Genomic DNA, 20,066 nt, shown 5'->3' with positions numbered 1-20,066 from the left:
GCCCAGCAACAAGAGTGCCATCCTACTTTTCCACTGGCCTTAAAGTAGTCTGGTGATGCCGTCGAGAAGTAGGTTAGCCAGCTGTGTGCACCTCAGGAGCTGGAGCTGTATCCATGTTCCTGGATGTCAGCCTCCAGGTGAGGGGGTCATGGAAGTTTCTGCATCAGGACCTGCCCTGTGCATGGATGCTGTGATGTGATGCAGAGTTGGGGTGTGGAGGCTCCTCCCACGTCACTGCACCCTCCCTGGCTGTTCCACTGGCTCAGGTCTGTCTTTGCCTACTTTGGTCTCTATAACAAAATATCCAAGACCAGGGGACTTATAAACAACAGGGATGTAAGCCTCACAGCTCTGGAGCTGGGAGTCCAAGATCAAGGTTCTTGTTGATTTCCTGTCTGGTGAGGGCCAGGGCCTCAGAGATGGAGCCTGTTCATTGCCTCCCCACATTGGCTGGGATGGAAGAGAGAGTTCTCTGGGATCTCCTTCATATGACACTAACCTCAATCACAGGGGCTCCTCACCCATGGTCTGATCACGTCTCAAGAACCCCACCATCTTGGGGTCTCAACATACGGATATTGGGGAGCACAAGCTCTCAGACCCTGCAGTGCTTTGGACAACAAGCCTCTCTATAGCCTGGGAACCTGGACAGAGAGAAGCCCTTCTAACCTACCAGAATGTGCATCTATAAGGAGGCAGAAGTGGAGGCTTTTTGTCACCTGGAGTCACTGAGCGGGGGCGACGTAATTATTTTGCTTCTAAGGAACTCGGACAAATAATCAATGGTCATTCAATTATTTAAAATAAAGTAAATATGCCAACAAATTCAACTCCACAACGATGGGACTTGAATGCTACATTAGTGTTTCCTGTGCTGCTGGCCTCCACATTTGGAACAAGTGGTCGAATGAGCACGTGAATGACTTGAGTTTGACTGGGCCTGCTCTTTGCCTACCTTAGGATAGTGGTAGGGCTTCACGGTGGGGTAGACAGAGCCTGTGTAGGTTGGCAGTTCCATAAGAGGAACCCGAGTGTCGTTGATGGTGGCATAGGCGAGCCTCGTGCCATCCGGTGACCACCAGTGCGCGATGTGGCTCTTCAAAATCTCCTCTGTGGGAAAACAAAGCAGAGAATGATGAGCAGAAGATGATGCTGGGGAGATGGGGCTGCAGGGGGCTGCGGGGGGCTGCAGGGGGCTGCAGGAGGCTGCAGGGGGCTGCAAGAGGCTTCAGGGGGCTACAGGGCTGCAGGGACTACAGGAAGCTACAAAGGGCTGCAGGGCTGCAGGGCTAAAGGGTGCTACAGGGGACTTCAGGGGACTGCAGGAGGCTGTAGGAGGCTGTAGGGGACTTCAGGAGGCTGGAGGGGGCTACAGGGGACTGCAGGGTGCTGTAGGGGACTTCAGGGGACAGCAGGGGGCTGTAGGGGACTGCAGGAGGCTGTAGGGGACTGCAGGGTGCTGTAGGGGACTTCAGGGGACAGCAGGGGGCTGTAGGGGACTGCAGGAGGCTGTAGGGGACTGCAGGGTGCTGTAGGGGACTTCAGGGGACAGCAGGGTGCTGTAGGGGACTTCAGGGGACAGCAGGGGGCTGTAGGGGACTGCAGGGGGCTGTAGGGGACTTCAGGAGGCTGGAGGGGGCTACAGGGGGCTTCAGGGGACTTCAGGGGGCCACAGGGAGGATGCAGGGCTTCAGGGGGCCATAAGGGGGCTGCAGGGGCTGGAGGGGGCTAGAGGGGGCTCCTGGGGGTTAGAGGGGTCTGCTGGGGACTGCAGGGGGCTGCATGACCCTGGAAGCTGGCCAGGGACAAGCGACACCTTGGGCCTGTGTGTCTGCTTTCACCTCTAAGCTTTCATTCAGCTCAGCTCCCCTCACCAGGCTCAGAAGTGTCTGATACCCACGGTGAAGTCTGACACGGTAAACTAGAGCTCGGCCGAACACAGGCTGATTTCGTGAAATTGGCTTTTGTGTAAATTTGATTCCTGGGCCTAAGGAGTATTTCCTTAACTGGGTAATCATTGGATTTTAATTATCTCATTTAATTTTCTACCTTTTCTTCATAATATTTGATACATATGACAAACTCCTTTTTCTGCTAATGAGTGCTTTTGAGTTGGACTGTTATACAGTGGCAGATGTGTGTGTGTGTGTGTGTGTGTGTGTGTGTGTGTGTGTGTGTTTTTCAGGTGCATGTGTGCATATGCTGTGTGATCTGTGTGGACACTAGAGGAGGATCTCACATGTTCTTTAGATGATGTTCACCTTGTTTTTTGAGACAGGGTCTCTCATTGGCCTGGAGGTCACCAAGTAGGCCAGACTAGGCACATGTTACTATGATTGGCTTTTTTTTTTTTTTTTTGAGACAGGTCTCATTATCTAACCCTGGCTGGCCTGAACTCACTATGTAGACCAGGCTGGCCTCCAGCTCACAAAGACTCACCTGCCTCTTCCCTGAATGCTGGGTTCAAAGGTGTGCACCACCATGCCCAGATTTTTTTTTTCTATATGGATTCTGAGGATTGAACTCAGGTCCCTTTTACTGACTGCTCCATCCCCCGTGGCCAGGCAGACTGTCATATCAATATGACTTTACAAAGGACACCAGACGAAAACCAGTTCACACTGTGGCACATTCACGAAGACAGGCCGTGGGGCAGAAGGAGCTATGGGGAGGCTCAGGAGCTAGAGCACAGAGCCAGTCAGAGGGGGATTAAGGGTTCATGTCATAACCTGTCCATCTATTTTTAAGTCCCCATCTGTGAAATGAAAGGGCTCAGTGCAGCCCCCTGACACCTGCTCCAGTTGTGCTGGCATCTCACGGTGTCCATCCGGCTCCATAGGGCATTTCTAGTGCTCGTGAGGACACAGAGGTGAGTGAGTGAGTGAGTGAGGAGGAGGAGCAGCAGGAGGAGGAAAGCACAGGCTAGGCTTCAGGGCTTGTGATTTTCTGGGTCTTCAGCAGCAGAGGGAGTGCTGACTTTGACGTGCATGATTGGAATGAGGTGATTCAAAAATGACTTTATGCAGCATCACCTGATCTGCAGGAGTGCTCACAAGGCACAGTGAGCGATGAGCCCCCATAGATGGTCTCTGGAAAACACAGCCACCTTCTAAACACAATGCACTGCAGGGCCAGAAGGGAAGGGACCAATTGGCAGTCACTGTGGCCTAGCAGGGCAGAGCTGGGGCAGAAGGAGGAGGACCAGGGTCTGGGGAGGCGGCAGAGGTGCCTCATAGCTGGCTTCTGTTTCAGACATCCATTAAGAGCCAGCCCAGGCAAGCCCAGTAGAAAGGTGGCTGGCCATGCAGAGACAGCCAATGAAGAGACAAGCACAGTCACAGCAAAGCCCTGGAGAGATGACACCTCAGCTCCTCCTGACTGAACTCAGAGTAACTCGCCTAGATCTTTGGGATGACAGGATGCCAGTCTCGTGCAAACCAGACTACCCTCCATCCCTTCCTCCTCCCACATCTCACAGTGTACATCTCATTTCTAGATTGGTCCTCAGCCTGATAGGAGATGGGACTTTAGCCTGAGCAGCACAGCCAAGGAGGGTCACAACCAGAACAAGAGAATGGAGTCTCTATCAATTCCATCACCAAGCGCCAGGGAGCAGTGAGTTCAAGCTCAGAGAACATTAATGCTGTGAAACAATCCTAGTGTTGCGGGAGAGTTAATCCCCACACTCTGCTGAACTATAGGCAATGATGTACTCTGGAGAAGGGTCAGTCATTTCTTTCGTCAGTTGGGTACCAAATGATGACCCCAGTGGGCCCCAATATAGTTTAAAGCCAGTGGCCACACGGAGAGTCCTAGTTAAAATCATAGTCACAAAACAAAACAAACGAACAAGCCAAACCAAACCAAGTAGGAAACAGACCTGCAGAGAGGAGGGGGTGATAACAGCAGTGGGAGAAAAACGGGGGGTGGAAACAAACAGAATGCATTTTATAAATATATGAAATTGCCAAAGAACACATTTAATTAATAAAAATTATTTAAAAATATTGGCAATTCACCCTTTAACTCATTCAGACTACTGAATGTGGGAATGCCTGTGTAAGAGTAAATGCATTGTTCCTAAAAAAAGAAAAGCGTACCTCTGGAGTTGTAACAGCTGGGCCAGAACCTGGAGTGCGTGGGTAAGAGTGACACATGGCAGGGGTGGGTGGGCATATGTTAGCTACTGTAAACTGCACCCCATGGTAAGATTGGGGCATCTAGAAAGATATTCTAGGGATGGAGAGATCACTCAATTGATAAAGTGTGAGGTAGGAGACCTGGGTCCTGTCTCCAGGACAAGTAAGTAAAATAAGTCTGGAATGGTGGCACATGCTTGGAACCCCCAGGCTGGGGCTGTGGAAACAGGCAGATCTCTGGGGTTCACTGGCCAGCTGACCAGTTTAGCCTACTTACTGATGAGGGGTCTCATCTCAGAAAAAAAGGGCGTGAGACTTAGAAGATCAACACTAGGGGTTTCTCTCTGGCCTCCACCTGCACACAAACACACACATGCACACATGTGCACCTGCACACAAGGAACACACACACACACACACACACACACACACACACACACACACACACACAGAGGTGGGGCTATCCTGCCACTCCAAAACGCAGAGCCCACAACACTAGGATTGCAGACTTTCCCACTCCCTCTACCCTCACGTCCTTCGGCACATTGTTCTTTGGTGGGTTTTGTTTTTGTTTGCTTTTCGTGCTTCTGTGTGCTGGTTGCTCATGAAGGAAAGAATTAAATGTAAGACACCAAGAGGGAACTATGGGGCAGATGGAACCCTGACAACAGAGCCTTTTCTGAATCTTCTGCAAATACTTTCTCCAACATCCCTCACCTAATGAGGCGTCTGTGTAACTTGGATGAGCCAGATGTACTTCGAAAACAGAGATCTGCAGATAGGGAAAGAATCCCCATTTCATCAAGAGGATTTATTCCGTGAACCCTTTGCTTGGAACAAAATGAACAGCTCACCTTTCTAAGCAAGTACAATAACTCAGGAAGCAGGAAGACTTGTTTTCCTCTCACTTACCTCGCTCTGTTGGGGCACAATTTCAGTACACACACACACACACACACACACACACACACACACACACACACATACACACTCACATTTGAGGACACCAGCTCATCCATGATTTTCTCTTTAAGACGCAAGGGGAGGATATGTACAGCTCAGCTCACAGGAACACGGGCTGGTTTCCCTGTTGCTGACGAAATCATTTGCAGTGTTGTTCATTTGTGCGGACTGCCTTAAGGGTGTGTCTAGTGGGACAAACCTCCAACTGACTCAAGGGATAAAGGTCAATGTCATACAGGTTGCTTGGAGGCCTCCATTCTCATGCTACCACATTTGACAAGTGTGAAGTGGAGTGCAAACTGGTGAGATGCTGTGGGTGTGTGAGTGCTGTCTACCCGGATGAGGACTATGACTTGTGGTGACTTGGTGATGGGGAGTACTGTGTCCTCTTTCCTGCAGAAGCTCCACAGCCAGCTTTGGTGCATAGTCTGGGCCTGAATGACTGGCAGAGAAAGAAATCTTGACACTGTAATAAGTGTGAACCTGGGGCACACCAGGCTGAGTGTTATAAGCTGGACACAGGAAGACAAACTAGAAACTGCATACAATCTCAATTGCATGTGGGATCTATAAAAGATAGAGTAATAGAAACAGAGAGAAGGCAGTGACCAGCAGCAGTGTCCTGGTTGCTTTTAGTGTGTGTGTGTGTGTGTGTGTGTGTGTGTGTGTGTGTGTGTATTTGATATTAGCAAGAGTAATCTGGAAAGAGGAACGTCAATTGAGAAAATGCTTCCAATCAGATGGCCAGTCGGTACACCTGCAGTTCATTTTCCTGATTAATGAATTGTGTGGAAGGTCTAGCTCATTGTAGATGGTGTCATCTTTAGGCAGGTGATTCGGGGTACACAAAAAGCAGGCTGAGCAAGTCATGGGGAACAAGCCAGTAATCAGAGTTCCATGGTCTCTGCTTCAGTTCCTGTCTCCAGTTTCCTGTCCTGACTTCCCTTCATGAAGGACTGCAAGCTGTAAGGTGAACTAAAACCCTTTTTCTGCCAAGTTGCTTTTGATCCTGGTGCTTTTTTTTTTTTTTAAATAATAGCAATAGAAATTAACTAGGAGAAGTGGGTAGGGTGAGGAGTAGGGGCATGTGGGTCAAAGGGCCTGAGTCTGGAGGTCAAGAAGACAATCCCTACCGGGATGACAGGGATCACTAATGCATCATTCACATGAAAACTACTGAAAGGAGATCTGAGGTGTTCTCCCCACAGGACACGCAGGATGTCATATATTTGCTAACTAGACTGTTTTAGTAGTTATACAGGATGGACATATACATGTACAGTTTTCACCTGTATATCATAATGCAACACAAGACAAAACATGGCTGGATGGAGGCAAGCATGTTCTCTGATCAAGTGGGCACTGGCATTGGGTCAGAGTGTATACAGCCATGGCATCACACATGAAGTCTGCTTCCCAGTTTTGGGGAAAAATCCTTCTTAAATGGAGAAATTATAGGTTCCCCCAGAGCAGCATCACAGGTAGAGCTATGTCCCTAAAAGAAATGTTGATATTCTCACCCTACCTGAGTATGACCTCACTTGGAAACAGGTTGATGCACAGTGGTCATTACATGTAAACTAGGTTGAGGTTTTGCTGACCTTAGTCCAATCTGGCCAGTGTCCTGAGGAGTGGAGAGGTGACAGACATAGGAAGAACATGCAGTGACAACAGATGTTGGAATATGTGTCTGAAAGCCTGTGTTAACATTATTGGTCAAAGCCTGAGCCTCCCACCTGCACAAAGGCCTGCGCCATATGGTAGAGACAGTTTAGAAGTTCATAACAAACAACATGGGAGCTGCCAATTCCAAGTGATATGGGAGCGATCAGAGCAGACCATAGTGGACCTGGGGGAAAACAGACATCCAAAGGAAATCAGGAAGGCAAAGTGGTGGAGCCTGGAACTTACTCCCACCACCCCTGCCACCTCTGCTTCTGGACAGAGAGTCAATAAGTTATTGTCATATGGAGAGAAAAACCATCTACTAGTCTCCAAAGGGCAGGTGTGGCATGTTCTGAGTCTAGATTCTGCACAGGGGACAGGGTGTGACAATCATTGCCTCTCTTTCCTGCTTCCTGCTGGTTGGGGTGAAGATAAGGGTGTGACACTGTGGTTTGGGCCTCAGACACCCCTAAGATGGGAAACCCCTGAGGATCAGGCTTTTCACTGGACAGCTTGCTCCTCTAGCAGGTACCATGCAGAACTGGACAGTTACTGCTATTTCCAAGTGGAAGGGAAGGCTGCCTGCTGGCATTCCATCAAAATCCACAGGAGACCTGACCCAGGTAGAGGGTGTGCTTTTCTCCATCTGGCCAGCTCTGTGAAAACGGAGCTCACTGCTAAGGGACACAGAAGGGCAATTGTACAGACCTGGTGGACAGCTGTTTGGGGACAACATCCAGCTCAGACGGGAGGGACTGATACCAGGACCCAAACCTATGGGCTGGAGGAAAGGTCCCTCACAGTGGCAAGGATGTGAAGTCCTCTTGGTGGCTGGGTGCAGGGGTCCCTGATCTACAGACCCACCATTCAAGTTCAGCTGGAAGGAAGTTCGAAGGTGGTTCAGAGTGCCACAGATGTGAGATGGAAAGGGAAATAGGAAAACTCGGGGACTTTTCTGAAAACAGTCCTAGCTAGTATCCCACAGGGACCCTTAATATGTCCCACAGATAGTCTCTCCAGGTCCATAGGTCTCATTTTCTGAGTCAAGGCAAAGTGAGGACAAGAGGCCAGGGTCTGTTCCTGTTTCACTAGAAACAGAAGAAATCTATTTTCTCCTAAACCCTCTTGCATGTGTATTCTCTCTGACTCAGTGGGCTGAGGGCATAAAAGGTAGGTCTGTACACTTATGGTCCCTTCCTCTGCAGCAGAGCTGTTTCTGAGTAGTTGGAAGCCAGCCAGCCAGCGTCACAGACAGGGCACACCTCCCCTGGCCTTTGTATACCTTATAAGTACAGAAGAGAGCCCTGCCAGGCTCAGCCCAATCCAAAGACGTCACTGTCCAAGGTCATCATATTCAGGTTCACTCAGAGCAACTTAAATGACTAATGTTTTGTGTAGGAAAAATGAAGCAAAGGGAACACCTGAGCCAGGAAGCAGGCTCCTGTTCCTGGGTTACCCTTGTTGCTATGGCTTTTCTTGACCCTTCTTTCTCCATCTTTATTTAATGGGCACTTGAGGGACCTGAAGTCATGGCCCCAAAGCCTTCAATTCATGGACCTCTTATCCAAATGAATACCAGAGTGTCATGCATATACCCCTTTTCTTTTTTTTACTCCACTATTGATACAACATCTCAAAGCTCTCGTTTACTCATTTGTTTGGCATCCAGCCATCCATTCACTCGGTGACAACCTAACACAGCAGACTGAGAACACACGACGGACAGACACACTGAGAATAATTTAAGAACCAGGAGGGAGGTGGAGGCAGGAGGATCAGGAGTTCAGGGGCATTCTTAGAGACATAGTGAGTTGGAGAGCAGAGGCATCATTTGAAGCCCTACAGTCTGGGTATGAGTACAGTGTTTGCTGATTGGTTCTGGCTCTTCCCTGAGAAACAGGAGTGTAGGTTTTAGTTCAAGGTCATATGTAATGTGGAAGTCCCAGCTGGAACTCAGAAGAGGGGAGCTAGGGCCTGCTTGGAGTTGGAACTGAAAGACTCAGGCCAGGAAGGGAGGAGAGGGGACAAGGCAGTCTTTGGCCTCTGGTGGCAGTTGCTGGCTGCAGGCCTGTGGGTGACCCCATGATCTTTTGTCACCACTCTGTGCTGGGCAAGAGGGACGAGATGCTTCCTGAAGAGGCTCTGTGCCTGCTTGAGGCTCATATCAGAAAGCAGCATCTCCTTCTCCCTGCCACACTGCATGTTGAGAGCGGATGTGAAGGAGCCATCAGAGCACAAGAGGGTCCTCACTGGGGGAGATAATCAAGTGATAATCAAACATGTGAAGAGGTTAGCTGAGAGAGGATCGGAGCCTGCCACGAGGGGCCTGCGGGCTCTGGTGGAGAGGGAAGCAGCCCATCCTGCCCATGAAATTGGAAAAAGGAAACTGCCAAAGGCTCATACTGCTGAGGAGGAAATGGGCAGATTTTCACCGATCTCGCCATAGCTGCCTTCCACTGCTTATTTTCCAAAAACAAGCATTATTACATTGTTACATCATTACACTATTTTGTGCGTGGGTACATGTCCCAGAAAGTGTGTGGAAGTCAGACACAACTAGGAGTTGGTCCTCTTCCTCCAATCACGGGGACTGAACTCAGATCCCCAGGCTTGGTGGTAAATGCCTTTACCTGCTGAGCCACTTGGCCCTAGTGTCTCGTTTTTATGTCATGTATAAAGATGTATCTCCTCTGCAGTAGCACAATCCAAGTAAGCCACTGCAGCTCAACTGTGCTCACCATACTACCTCCCCGCTGCAGCAGCAGCAGCAGCAGCTCCTCCTCAGGGGGCCAGTGCACCCAGGGAGGAAGGACTGACAGAAGGTAGAGACCGAAGGAAGCGCAGACTGCTTCCTTCCAATATCTCCAACCTTCAAACTCAGTATACCCTTCTCTTAACCTCAGGTAGAAGCCTAATTCTGGGTGCCTCTGTTTTCCTTTCTTAAAAAAATATAGGCTAAACACTGTGTGTGTGTGCGTGTGTGCATGTGTGCATGTGTGTCTTTCACTGAATTCCTCTAAGACCCAGCAGCACTGAGTTCCTGGTAAACACAGATGGGCTCAACTGCTGGATGAGAGATCCCTCCCCCAAACAGCAGTCACAGCAGTGGGCACTGTGAGTCCCCACCTCCAGCAACAGCTCATGGGGCCCCAGGGTGGGAAGTTATGGGGTCAGTGCTGTTCGTCCATCTCCTTTTCTACCCTCTCGCCTACCACACCAGTGCCCATGCGTGCAATCAGAGCTCAAGGCTATTTGGCTTCTGGGAACTTAAGAGCCTTAACTCTCCTACCTATGAGCCCCCTTTGAGGCCAGGCCAGGCAGCCAGGCAGCCTGGAGGTGGCTGGCACCTGTGCCCAGGATGGACCAAAGCTTGTATAAACTGTTCCTGAAATATGTCCACTTTCAAGCAGAACATTGCACATAACACTGTAGCTTTGATGTGACCATAGTAATCTACCCAGTGATTGGTTTAGTGTCTCAGGTAAAATGGATTATCAACTCTGTAATGAGTTTTCCTTTCCCTACAGTTATAATTTTCTTCCTGCTGTTTTTCCAAAGCTGATCATTCTCTTAATATGCATCAGAAAGTGAAAAGAAACAGGGACTCCCAGATGAGAACTTTAAACCCAGGGACTCAGCTACCAGCCATGGTTTGTGTTTACCAAGAGTTCTTACAAAGGGCAGGCTTTAATTTTCATCCTCTTATGAAAGACATATTTGATACAAAACAAAACGATTGCCTTAAACTATAGGTAATATTTCTTTACGGTTTGGCTCAGGCCTAAATGTGATGTCTATACCACATCCCTCCCCTCAAGGCTCAGGGATCTTCAAAGAAGAGTGGGTAGAAAGATTGTAAGAGCCAGAAGCAGTGGACAACTGCAAGGATACGGTGCAAGGATTCCGGACACAGTGGAGCGGCTGCACATGAGATCTCACAACGGTGCGACCGCACGCACAAAACTTGTGCAAGCTCAAGCCAGACAAAAACCCAGGATGGAGGGGTCTGGGGGGGGGGGTGAAGTCCTGTTCCTAGTCAAGGAGCCATTGGTATTTGACAGCTTCTTGGGAGAGTCAGTTTTCTTTAATGGCGTGACCTCTGGTAGGTCAACCACACTCCAGGGCAGGCCCATACCCAAAAGTGGTTGACCAACACCAACTGTACTCAATCGGCTTGAAGTGGGGGGGGGGGTTGGGTGGATCTGAGTAGAGTTGGGGGGTGATGAATATGGTCAGAATACATTGTATAAAATTCTCAAAGAATTAACAGAATATTATATAAAAATTAATAAGATTTGCTTTTAGGAAGAACTGAAGGGAGGACCATCTAGTACATATATTCAAAGAAAACCCTAATTCACGAGCATTTGCCCTAATCAGACTGAGATGTTCTGTATAATTATTTCCTAATATCAATGAAAACACAATACGTACCAGACAGGAAATTAGGTTGCAAGGTTTATTAAAGAAAAGGTTAATTAGCTCTAAGTTATGAATGGCTCTTAGGTGGTTCCTGGGCCCTGCAAAATTGTCTCATGACTTACTTCTGATTTCAATAGTGAAAGAACAAGAGTCCACCCTTACTCCTCAGGCTGGTGTGAGGATTCCAAGTGAATGGGAACCTATTTCTGTCACATGCGTAGTAGCAGTAGCACGGGTGTCAGCCACACACACAAGATGTCCCCTCGCTGTAGAATTTGAATGGAAGCCAGCAAAGCGCACCCTGGGCTCAGCTCAGCCCTTCTCACCTGCTCAGTCCCCATCCTCTGCCCATCTCTCTGTTTCCTGGGGTCACACAGTGGACCGTGTGTTACACTCCAGAGGATGAAGTTCTGGTTCCAGATGGACACGTTAGAATTATTCTACTCTAAGCCAAGACTGTGTCCCTAGGCTAGCTAACCTATTCTCAAGTCCAAGCTGCACTCATGATGGGGAAGCTGACCAGGAGGTGACCAAGTCCTTACCAACTCCAGTATTCCTTTGACAGTGATAACAGTAGCTGTCTCTACCATTGGAGAAAGGCAACTGCATGGGCCTAATGCTAGGATAATGCTGATGGTAAGTCAGTGACGTCTCTAAGCATGAGGTGACAGTAGATCATTGTCATAGGCACACCCAGTGACCTCCCTAAGAGTGAGGTGGACAGTGGATCAGTGTCACAGGCACACCCAGTGACCTCCCTAAGAGTGAGGTGGACAGTGGATCAGTGTCACAGGCATAGCCAATGTCCTCTCTAACAGTGAAGGGACAGTGGATCAGGGTCACAGGTATACCCAGTGTCTCCTCTCAGGGTGAGATGGACAGTGAATTAGGGTGACAGGTACATTCAGGGTCTTCTCTAAGGGTGAACAGTGGATTAGGGTCCTAGGCATATCTTCATTTATTACATGATGTTACATTCTCAAACTGCACAGTTCCATGCCATACCCATTCACCACCACCTTATAACTCCAGCATCCTGACCTGAGCTCCACATAAGCTATTTAGAACACAGTGACAGTGTGTGATTTAGAGTCTGGACAGGACCGGAAGTGAGGATGTGAGTGCTTTTGCTGAGAAGGGGAATCCGGCCATTTGTAGTAGGCATGCTGTGCTGGACACCCCTCAGTTCCTTTGCTAACTGTCCCTCTGTATTAGAGTGATGTCCTGGAGGAATTCATCCCCAGCTAGAGGGCAAATGTCCACACCATGCAGGGGCTAGGAGGTGCTCTGTGAATGACTCCAGTTGAGCTAAACTGAGATGCATCATCTGAGGTGAACGCCCATTCCTGAGTGCTACATCTACTTCTGGTCTTTCCCTTGTTTCCAGTACAGCATGGGGGCACAACTGATTTGTCTCCATGTCCACAACAGCATCTCACCCCCAGAACCTTCTAGCTTTCTCGACCCAGTCTGCACAGTCTGTGTTCTGAACAGGCCATAACTGAGAAGTACCTGTTCCAAACACAGCCTTTGAAAGTGCTTTGCAAACAGAAAGCGCTCAACAACAGACTTCAAAACAAACCGAAGCACAGGCAGTGCAGCACCTCAGTGCTCGCTGGAGGCCTGGGGAAGGTTTTCTAGCACTCGGTTGAACTGCATTGCCACCTGCTTCCATCAGAGGGCAGGGAATGTATCCTGGATCGGAAGCTGACACAGGCGGGCATGGTGGCCCATGCCTTTAATCCCAGCGCTCAAGAGGCAGAGGCAGGTGGATTTCTGAGTTCGAGGCTAGCCTGGACTACAGAGTGAGTTCAAGGACAGCCAGGGTTACACAGAGAAACCCTATCTCAAAAACCAAAAACAAAAAAGTGGAAGCAGCAGCTGGCCTGTACCTGTCCAGAAGTTCCCAGCTCAACCATGTCCTCTCTGTTCCTCCCACAAATGCTGAAGTTCTAGAACCTTCTCTGGCTTCTAACAAAGCACAGTGGGGAGATGGACTTTTCCCTTAGACAGGGCAGACAGGGCAAGAGTGTGACTGTGCGGATAGGCAGTATCTGTGAAGGGTCTTGAAGTATCTCTGCTGCTTTCTGCAAGGCAAGATTGCCATTGTGGTCTCTGATCCCTCTTCCAGCACGTCTATTCCAAGAACACTTGCAAAATGATGACTGGAGTCACCAGTGGTAAGTGACACAGAACCACGAGGTCCTGCAAGGCTGAGGGAGCAACAGTAAGTGACATCTCTCTGGTTTTATGGGACTTATGTCTGAGTTAGAGAAGGCTGCCCAGGTCTGATTTTGCCTCCTTCCTGTGGAGTCATTTCCAAGGTAAAGACAGAATATCGACTTGAGTTTCAGAGGATCAGGTGTTTATCTGGCTCTTTGAATAAATCTTCTGTTTGTTTTGTGATGGTTGGCAGAAAATGTCAACTTATTTTTCTAGTACAAGCAACAGACAGAGTGAATTCTCCTTTGCTTAAATCTAAATAGCACAGAGGATCCTAAGCCCCGAACCATGCTGCAAAGTGTTTGCCCCTGACATTTTGTTTTGTTTTGTTTTTTGGCAAATTGTAATCCAGCCGAAGAGACAAAAGTAACTCTGGCTGCCAGAATTACTGTATGAACAAATCACCCCAGGAGAAACTTCCAGAAGCTTGAGAAGAGCTTACAGCATGCTACCTCTATCAGGGATGATTGAGGCAGAATGGAACAGTCAAGCTTGGGGTGGGACAGGGAGGGAGGGGATCTCACAGTGGAGGGATTTTGTCACTAGTCTACCAAGAAAGTCAGAGTAGGGAGGTGCTACATCAGGGCTGTGTCCCATGCCCAACCTGGAGTTGCCCTTCTCACAAGGGAGGCCTTTAATATTCTCATCAACAGACCACAGGGGACACTGGGGACTTCGTGGAGAGTCCCAAATCTTATTAATGCTTTTGGAACTCAGGTCCAAGGCAGAATGTTTCCACTTAGTCATGCCCCTTCTCTCCCACCTCAAATGCTAAAACTAGAATGTTCTCTAGCTACCTCTGCAAACTCTTACATAGGCTAGGCTTTTTTTTTTTTTTTTTTTTTTTTTTTTTTTTTTTTTTTTTTTTTTTTTGCCTGAGCATCCTTCTTTCTCTGCTTAAATGCTGCATAAACCATCTCTCCCCAACGTCCAATCAAACAATGTGTGGCTGTGTCCTTTGAACCTCACTGCAGTCTAATGAGATGGGAAGGGCAGGTGTCACTGAGCCAAGTGCATGTGTTTTCCTACTATAGTAGTTAGTGAGCATTTGTAAGATGCAGGCATGTGGCAATCATCCTGCCCATCACCCCCAATCACAGGGCAGGCATGGGCCGAGCTTGGTTAGTTACTTGATTTCTGCATTTGTGTAAATAAGAATGCTGTTCCCCTGCTAACCTGTGGTATTCCACTCTGTTGTGCGGCTCAACACAGGAGAACCCATCTGCCTGGCTAGTTTCAGCACTGCAGATTGTCGTCTTTTAATGAGGCAAGAACAGACCCAAATAGAGTGGAGCCAGTGAGGTGGAATTAGGCTCATCCTACAGGAACTGTGCCAAGAGCTCAGCTGTCGCCATGACGGCCTGTACAGCCCTGCTTCCACCAAAGCACCCCTTGGAATCTGGGTCCAAGAAAAATTGCAAAGTACATAAATAACACGCCTGATAGATCTGTACTCGGAAATAAATGGCCTCATTCTAAATATGGAAAATCTTATTTATTCTTGCTTGCATCTGCTGCCTTCTCCTGCCACTAAATACGTTATCCAAGGTGCCGGGAGCAGAATTTAATGGGGGGTTAAAAAAGAAATCAGAGAACATCAAGCCAGAAGGCAAATGCAGCTTTTACCTCGCAAGGCTTGAAGCCTCTCATGCTAATCAGCACTGTGTTATTTGCATATTACACAGTGCTTGTGAGGCTCATTATCATCAGAGAGCAGCAAATTCTCACAAATCAACTCCCTGAGAGCGGGAGTCTGTTCTGCGCATGCCTAAGGCGCATCTTTATCTTTCACTCCTGCGCTGAAGTTGTTTTGGTTTTCTTACAGAATTTTCACCTTCCAGGCCAGCCATGCTGTGCGGCAAATCCAAGGACACTTCTGAGTACCTTAATTTGCAGCCTCTTTTTCTCTTAAGGCACTGGCAGGTGTGGGGAAGTGGAGACAGACTGGAGACATACTCTATGATTGGAGACATTTTTAGTGAGACTTTTCCTGGAGCAGTATCTACAGGGCTAAAGCCCATGGCTTGGCTTGTATCTTCTTGCTTGTTTGAGATAGGGCCTCATGTAGCCCAGGATGGCCTCCAACTTACTACGGAGCCGAGAGTGACTTTGAGCTCCTGATCCTCTTGCCTCCACCTCCCAAGGGCTGGATTACAGCTCCATACCTGGTTATACGCAGGGCTGTGAAGCGAGTCTACCAGGGCTTTCTAACTGAGCTACATGCCCAGTTCCATATTCTCAGGGGTCTATGTATCACTGGGGAGAATCAGAGACCTGTGAACAGCTCACTGAAGAGCCAGCTACCCACTAAATATGGCAACCTGGCTAACAGCATCATGAAACAGGGTCTGTCATCCTCCTACATGGGGAAGTGCCTTGAATTTCTAGTGATGCCAAAAGCAAGAGTGTGGTGGTATTGTGTTCCCCAAAATATTGTGTACCCTAATAAACTTATCTGGGCTCAGAAAGCAGAAAAGCCACTAGATACTTAGGATAGGCAGTGGTAGCACATGCCTTTAATCCTAGCATTCCAGAGGCAGAAATCCATGTGTTCAAGGATACAGCCAAGCATGGTGACTCACGCCTTTAATCCCAGAAAGCGAGCCTTTAATCCCAGGGAGTGGTGGTAGAAAGCAGAAACGTATATAAGGCACGAGGACCAGAAACTAGAAGCATTTGGCTGGTTAAGCTTCAGGCTTTCGAGCAGCAGTTCGGTTGAGAGTCATTGGGATGAGGACACAGAGGCTTCCAGTCTGAGGAAACAAGACCAGCTGAGAAGTTGGCCAGGTGAGGTTAGCTGTGGCTTATTCTGGTTCTCTGATCTTCCAGTTCACCCCAATACCTGGCACAGGGTTGATTTTATTAATAAGACCTTCTAAGATTCCTGCTACACAAGAGTGACACTGACAGCCTCCCATCAGGCCTGTCAAGGTGTCTTTAAAGCAGGTACCAGATCCACTGAATTCCACACTGCTGGGGTCTTGGTGCATACAGAGAGCTGTTGTTTACTGTGGGAAGTAGAGGCAACATTGAAGCCTGAGACCGGATGTCTGGGTCCAGCAGACTGAAAGGTGTCCTATTACACGCTCTCCAATTCCCCTCTTGGTTCTCATTGTCCCTCACGGTGTGTTTTCCGGACTCAGTTTCACACTCCCATGAAACAGAGTAGGTGTGGAAATCTCTGGAAGGGAGACAGTAAATTCACATCTCCGGTACCCTGGAGTCAAGTCGGCAAGATTCAAGAGAAGTCACAGAACTGGAGCCCTCAGTAGGATCTGTTTCCACCGGACCGCTGAGGGGTGCTGTGGGCTGCTTTGGGGTACTGCCAGCTGCAGCTGACGATTGCCCCCCATCCCATTCATCTCTGCCTCATTCTTCCCAAATGTGCACAACCATTCAAAATGTCAGGTTCTGCCCTCTGCATACTGCCAAAGGAAAACTCAGCTTGGCTGCAGAGTGAGGGGCTCTGACATGCTGAGTACTTTGCTGGAGCAGAGATCAAACCCTAGGGTTGCCCTGTGTCCCTAAGCCCCCAGTACCTTCTCCAGAGCACCCAAATGCCCAGGCCTGGAGAGAACTAGTGAGAATCTCTGACTATGTGAACAGAGCTGGGGCACCCAGTGGCCCTGTTGGAGGAAGCAAACCTTGCTTAACACAGCTGTGAAGTCCCCAAGATGGGGTGACATGGGGACAACCACTTTTTAAGCCAACCCCCCCTTTTTTTGAAGTCTCTGTATTAGGAGAAGCTTGTGTTGGGCCACACTTCCCAGGGTCCCAGATCTGAAGCCATAATAAAAGACAGAGGAAGAGTTGGGAAAACATGTTCTGATCATCCCTCAACAGAAGGAGCTATGGAGTGATTTACAAATCTTTTGGCAGACTACTTCTTGGATGGATGGTTGCCTGGCTTTCTAATTTTCCTTCTACATTCTCAAGTCAGAATACATAGTTATTCCCCAAAGTGTCTATGTAATTGCGGATGCATGCCATGCAGTTAGGGTGTGGCAAAATGCCATCTTGCTACATGAACTCCGTAACTACAGGTGCAGGTGCTATAGCACCACTGTTTCCCATGGTAGGAATTGCAGCCAACAGCGGTGGCTCTGGAGATGACAAATGCCTGGACTACACCTGAGCGACAGACAGAAGTTGATACCTGTGGTTTGTCTTTGCTTCCTAATTGGGCTGACGGCCCACTGTCATTGAGGGAAGGGTTCTTGAATTCTCTTCTCTCCCCTTGCTCCTCCCCGTTCACCAAGTATCCGTGTTGCTGAGCCCCAGCGGCTAACCAGAGGCTGGGAGCCTGGCAGAGACTTGAAACACAATTCAGGATGAGGGCCACAGTAAGCACCTGTAGCATCGCCAGGGATGTATCTTGTTACCTGAATTTTTCACCCTTACTGGGCTGAGATACAGGGAACCTGCAGGGGAGCCACATAGTGGCAGATAGGGTGTCACTTTTAATGGATGCCCTGTGTTCAGGAGAAGGGGTTAAAAGTGTGGTTCTGAGTAGACCCATAGAGACTGAGTCCCAGTGAATAGAGGCATGGTGCTAGAACTCCATTCAGGGTGGCACAGAGTCCCAGACCTTCATGGAGCAGCACCTCCTAGAAATGTCTTCTGGCAACATCTATTTAAAATTCCAACATCTTTCAGATTGGTACCCACAGAGCTACTGGCTTTTCTTTTAATGAACTGGCTGCCAGATGTATTTATGTCTTCAGAAAGAGAGGGTAGGTTCTTCCTGTGGGGGCAGTCCAGCAGGTGACCGTGTAGGACTCAGGGAGGCAGAATTCTGCATCTGGCTGCTCAGCAACTCTTAGGAGAGCCATATACTTTGTGCATGGCCCAGGTCTATTGTGTCAGAGGACAGTTCTGCCACCAGAGCCTCCAGAGATGCTCAGTAGAACTAGAGACGGCTGAACATTTCCTTCTAAAACCAAGAGGCATGAACATAGACTTCTGTCATTAAACTGTGTGTCCCTGGCACTATTAGACAAGGAAAACATTAGAAATGGGAGTTTAGAGTTATATAGCTCACTACAGTGAAGCTTCTGTATGAGAAAAAAAATAAAAGTCTCAAGAAGCAAACAGTGAACAGAATAATTAAGGCTAGTGTCCAGCTTATGAGCCTCCAAGTATCAGATGTATCTACTGTAGATTTTAAATTTCACCATGCTACCCCAAGGGTGCAGATGCATCTGTCTTATTCGCGCTACCAATGCATAATTTAAAAGCCTTAAAACTACAAACATTGAACACACGTCATTTACCCATTGCTCTTGAGATTCAGCAATTAATTGTCAGCAAGGTTTTTCAAGCCTTAAGGGGACTTCGTCCTGTGTGCCCTCAGATTTCTCTTCTTTCATGAAGTCAAACAAACCATCTATTTATGTTGAGTTAAAAATGATCAACAATCTTTCTAAAATGCTCAAAGCCTGTATTGACTTGCATCAAATGTAGATGCAGCCCTGATTTCCAGAACCAGAGGTTTGCAGTTATCACATTTCTGTGCCACACAGCAGTTGCTGAGGCGAGGTCCTGCTTGTCATTGGGCATGATGCCTATGTTTCTTTCTGGCAGTTGGAAGGATGCTTGCTGGGTCACACCCACTACATTACAGTTGCCAAGGAAGAAGTTCACACAAGGTGTGCGAGGCATTTATATAGCTGCTCACCTAAGAGTTAATGAAAGCTAAAGATCTGGCTTGCCCCCAGGCTATTATCCCTGAATCATGAAGCAGAAAGTGATTTTGCAACAAGATACTATAAACCCTAACCTCTCACCCCATGCCTTTCTGCAATTGTTCTGGGTGGGCCAATAGAGGATGAGTCATCTCCAACGTCAAGACACTACACCACCAGTGAACTGGGAGGACAATGCAGCCCTCTTACCACGTCCCCCCATATTCCCTACCCTCAGAACAGCATCCCAGCCAGCCCATCCCTGAATTCCTGCAGATGCTGCACTGTGAGCCTGGCTCTCTCTAACTGTCCCATTGATTTAGAGATGCTGTGAGAGTCTTCTCTCCAGAGACTCCATCTTCTGTTTGGGTCAGTAGATTGGATGTCCATTGTTTTCAAGAACGTGGGCCATGGTGAATTCTTCAGTGAGTGCTATCATTTGACCTGAAATGCTCCCCCGCACCCCACTGGTTAATGTTTTGAATCTTGGCTCCCATCTTGTGGTGCTGTCTTAAAGACAGGCCCTTAGTAGGGCCCGCATGGAGGTGGTAGATTAATAGGGAGGAGCCTCTGAAGGCTATTACCACATCCTGGTTCTAGTATAGCTTCCTCTGCTTCCTGCTGAAGCACATAGGTTCTTGCTGATGCTCTGACTGCCATAGATGGAGCTGCCCAGCCATGCCTTCCTCACTATGACGGCTTCAAACCGCTCTGAAACTACAAACCAAATAAACTTTGCTTCCCCAAGTTGCTTCTGTCAGGTGTTACGGTCACAGCCATGTAAAAGCAACTGACACAGAAAATTTGACACTAGGGAGGTCAGGTCGCTGTTGTGACTAAGTATCACAGTGTGCTTCCTTAGCTTTGGAACTGAGTTTCAGGAGGAACTTGGAAAAGTGTGGAGATGCAGTCTAGAGGAACCCTGGACCCTGGAAGCAGAGTCGGGCAGGTAACCGATTGCACAGGGTGT

The 20,066-nt window shown here is 48.4% G+C and overlaps 1 protein-coding gene across 2 annotated transcripts in view; it reads right to left on the bottom strand.

The window, feature by feature from the left end:
* Positions 1-20,066, bottom strand: part of Dpp6 (dipeptidyl peptidase like 6) — a 656,578-nt gene that overhangs the window by 91,865 nt on the left and 544,647 nt on the right. For both annotated transcript variants that reach the window (XM_059257772.1, XM_059257773.1), the window contains exon 9: positions 956-1,110. In XM_059257772.1, coding sequence (XP_059113755.1) covers positions 956-1,110 — 155 coding nt within the window. The remainder of the gene's footprint in view (positions 1-955; positions 1,111-20,066) is intronic.

Source organism: Peromyscus eremicus, chromosome 3 (genome assembly GCF_949786415.1).
Source record: "Peromyscus eremicus chromosome 3, PerEre_H2_v1, whole genome shotgun sequence".
Lineage (NCBI taxonomy): Eukaryota > Metazoa > Chordata > Mammalia > Rodentia > Cricetidae > Peromyscus > Peromyscus eremicus.
Note: the sequence above shows the minus strand (reverse complement) of the source record. Positions and strands in the feature narration are given on the sequence as shown.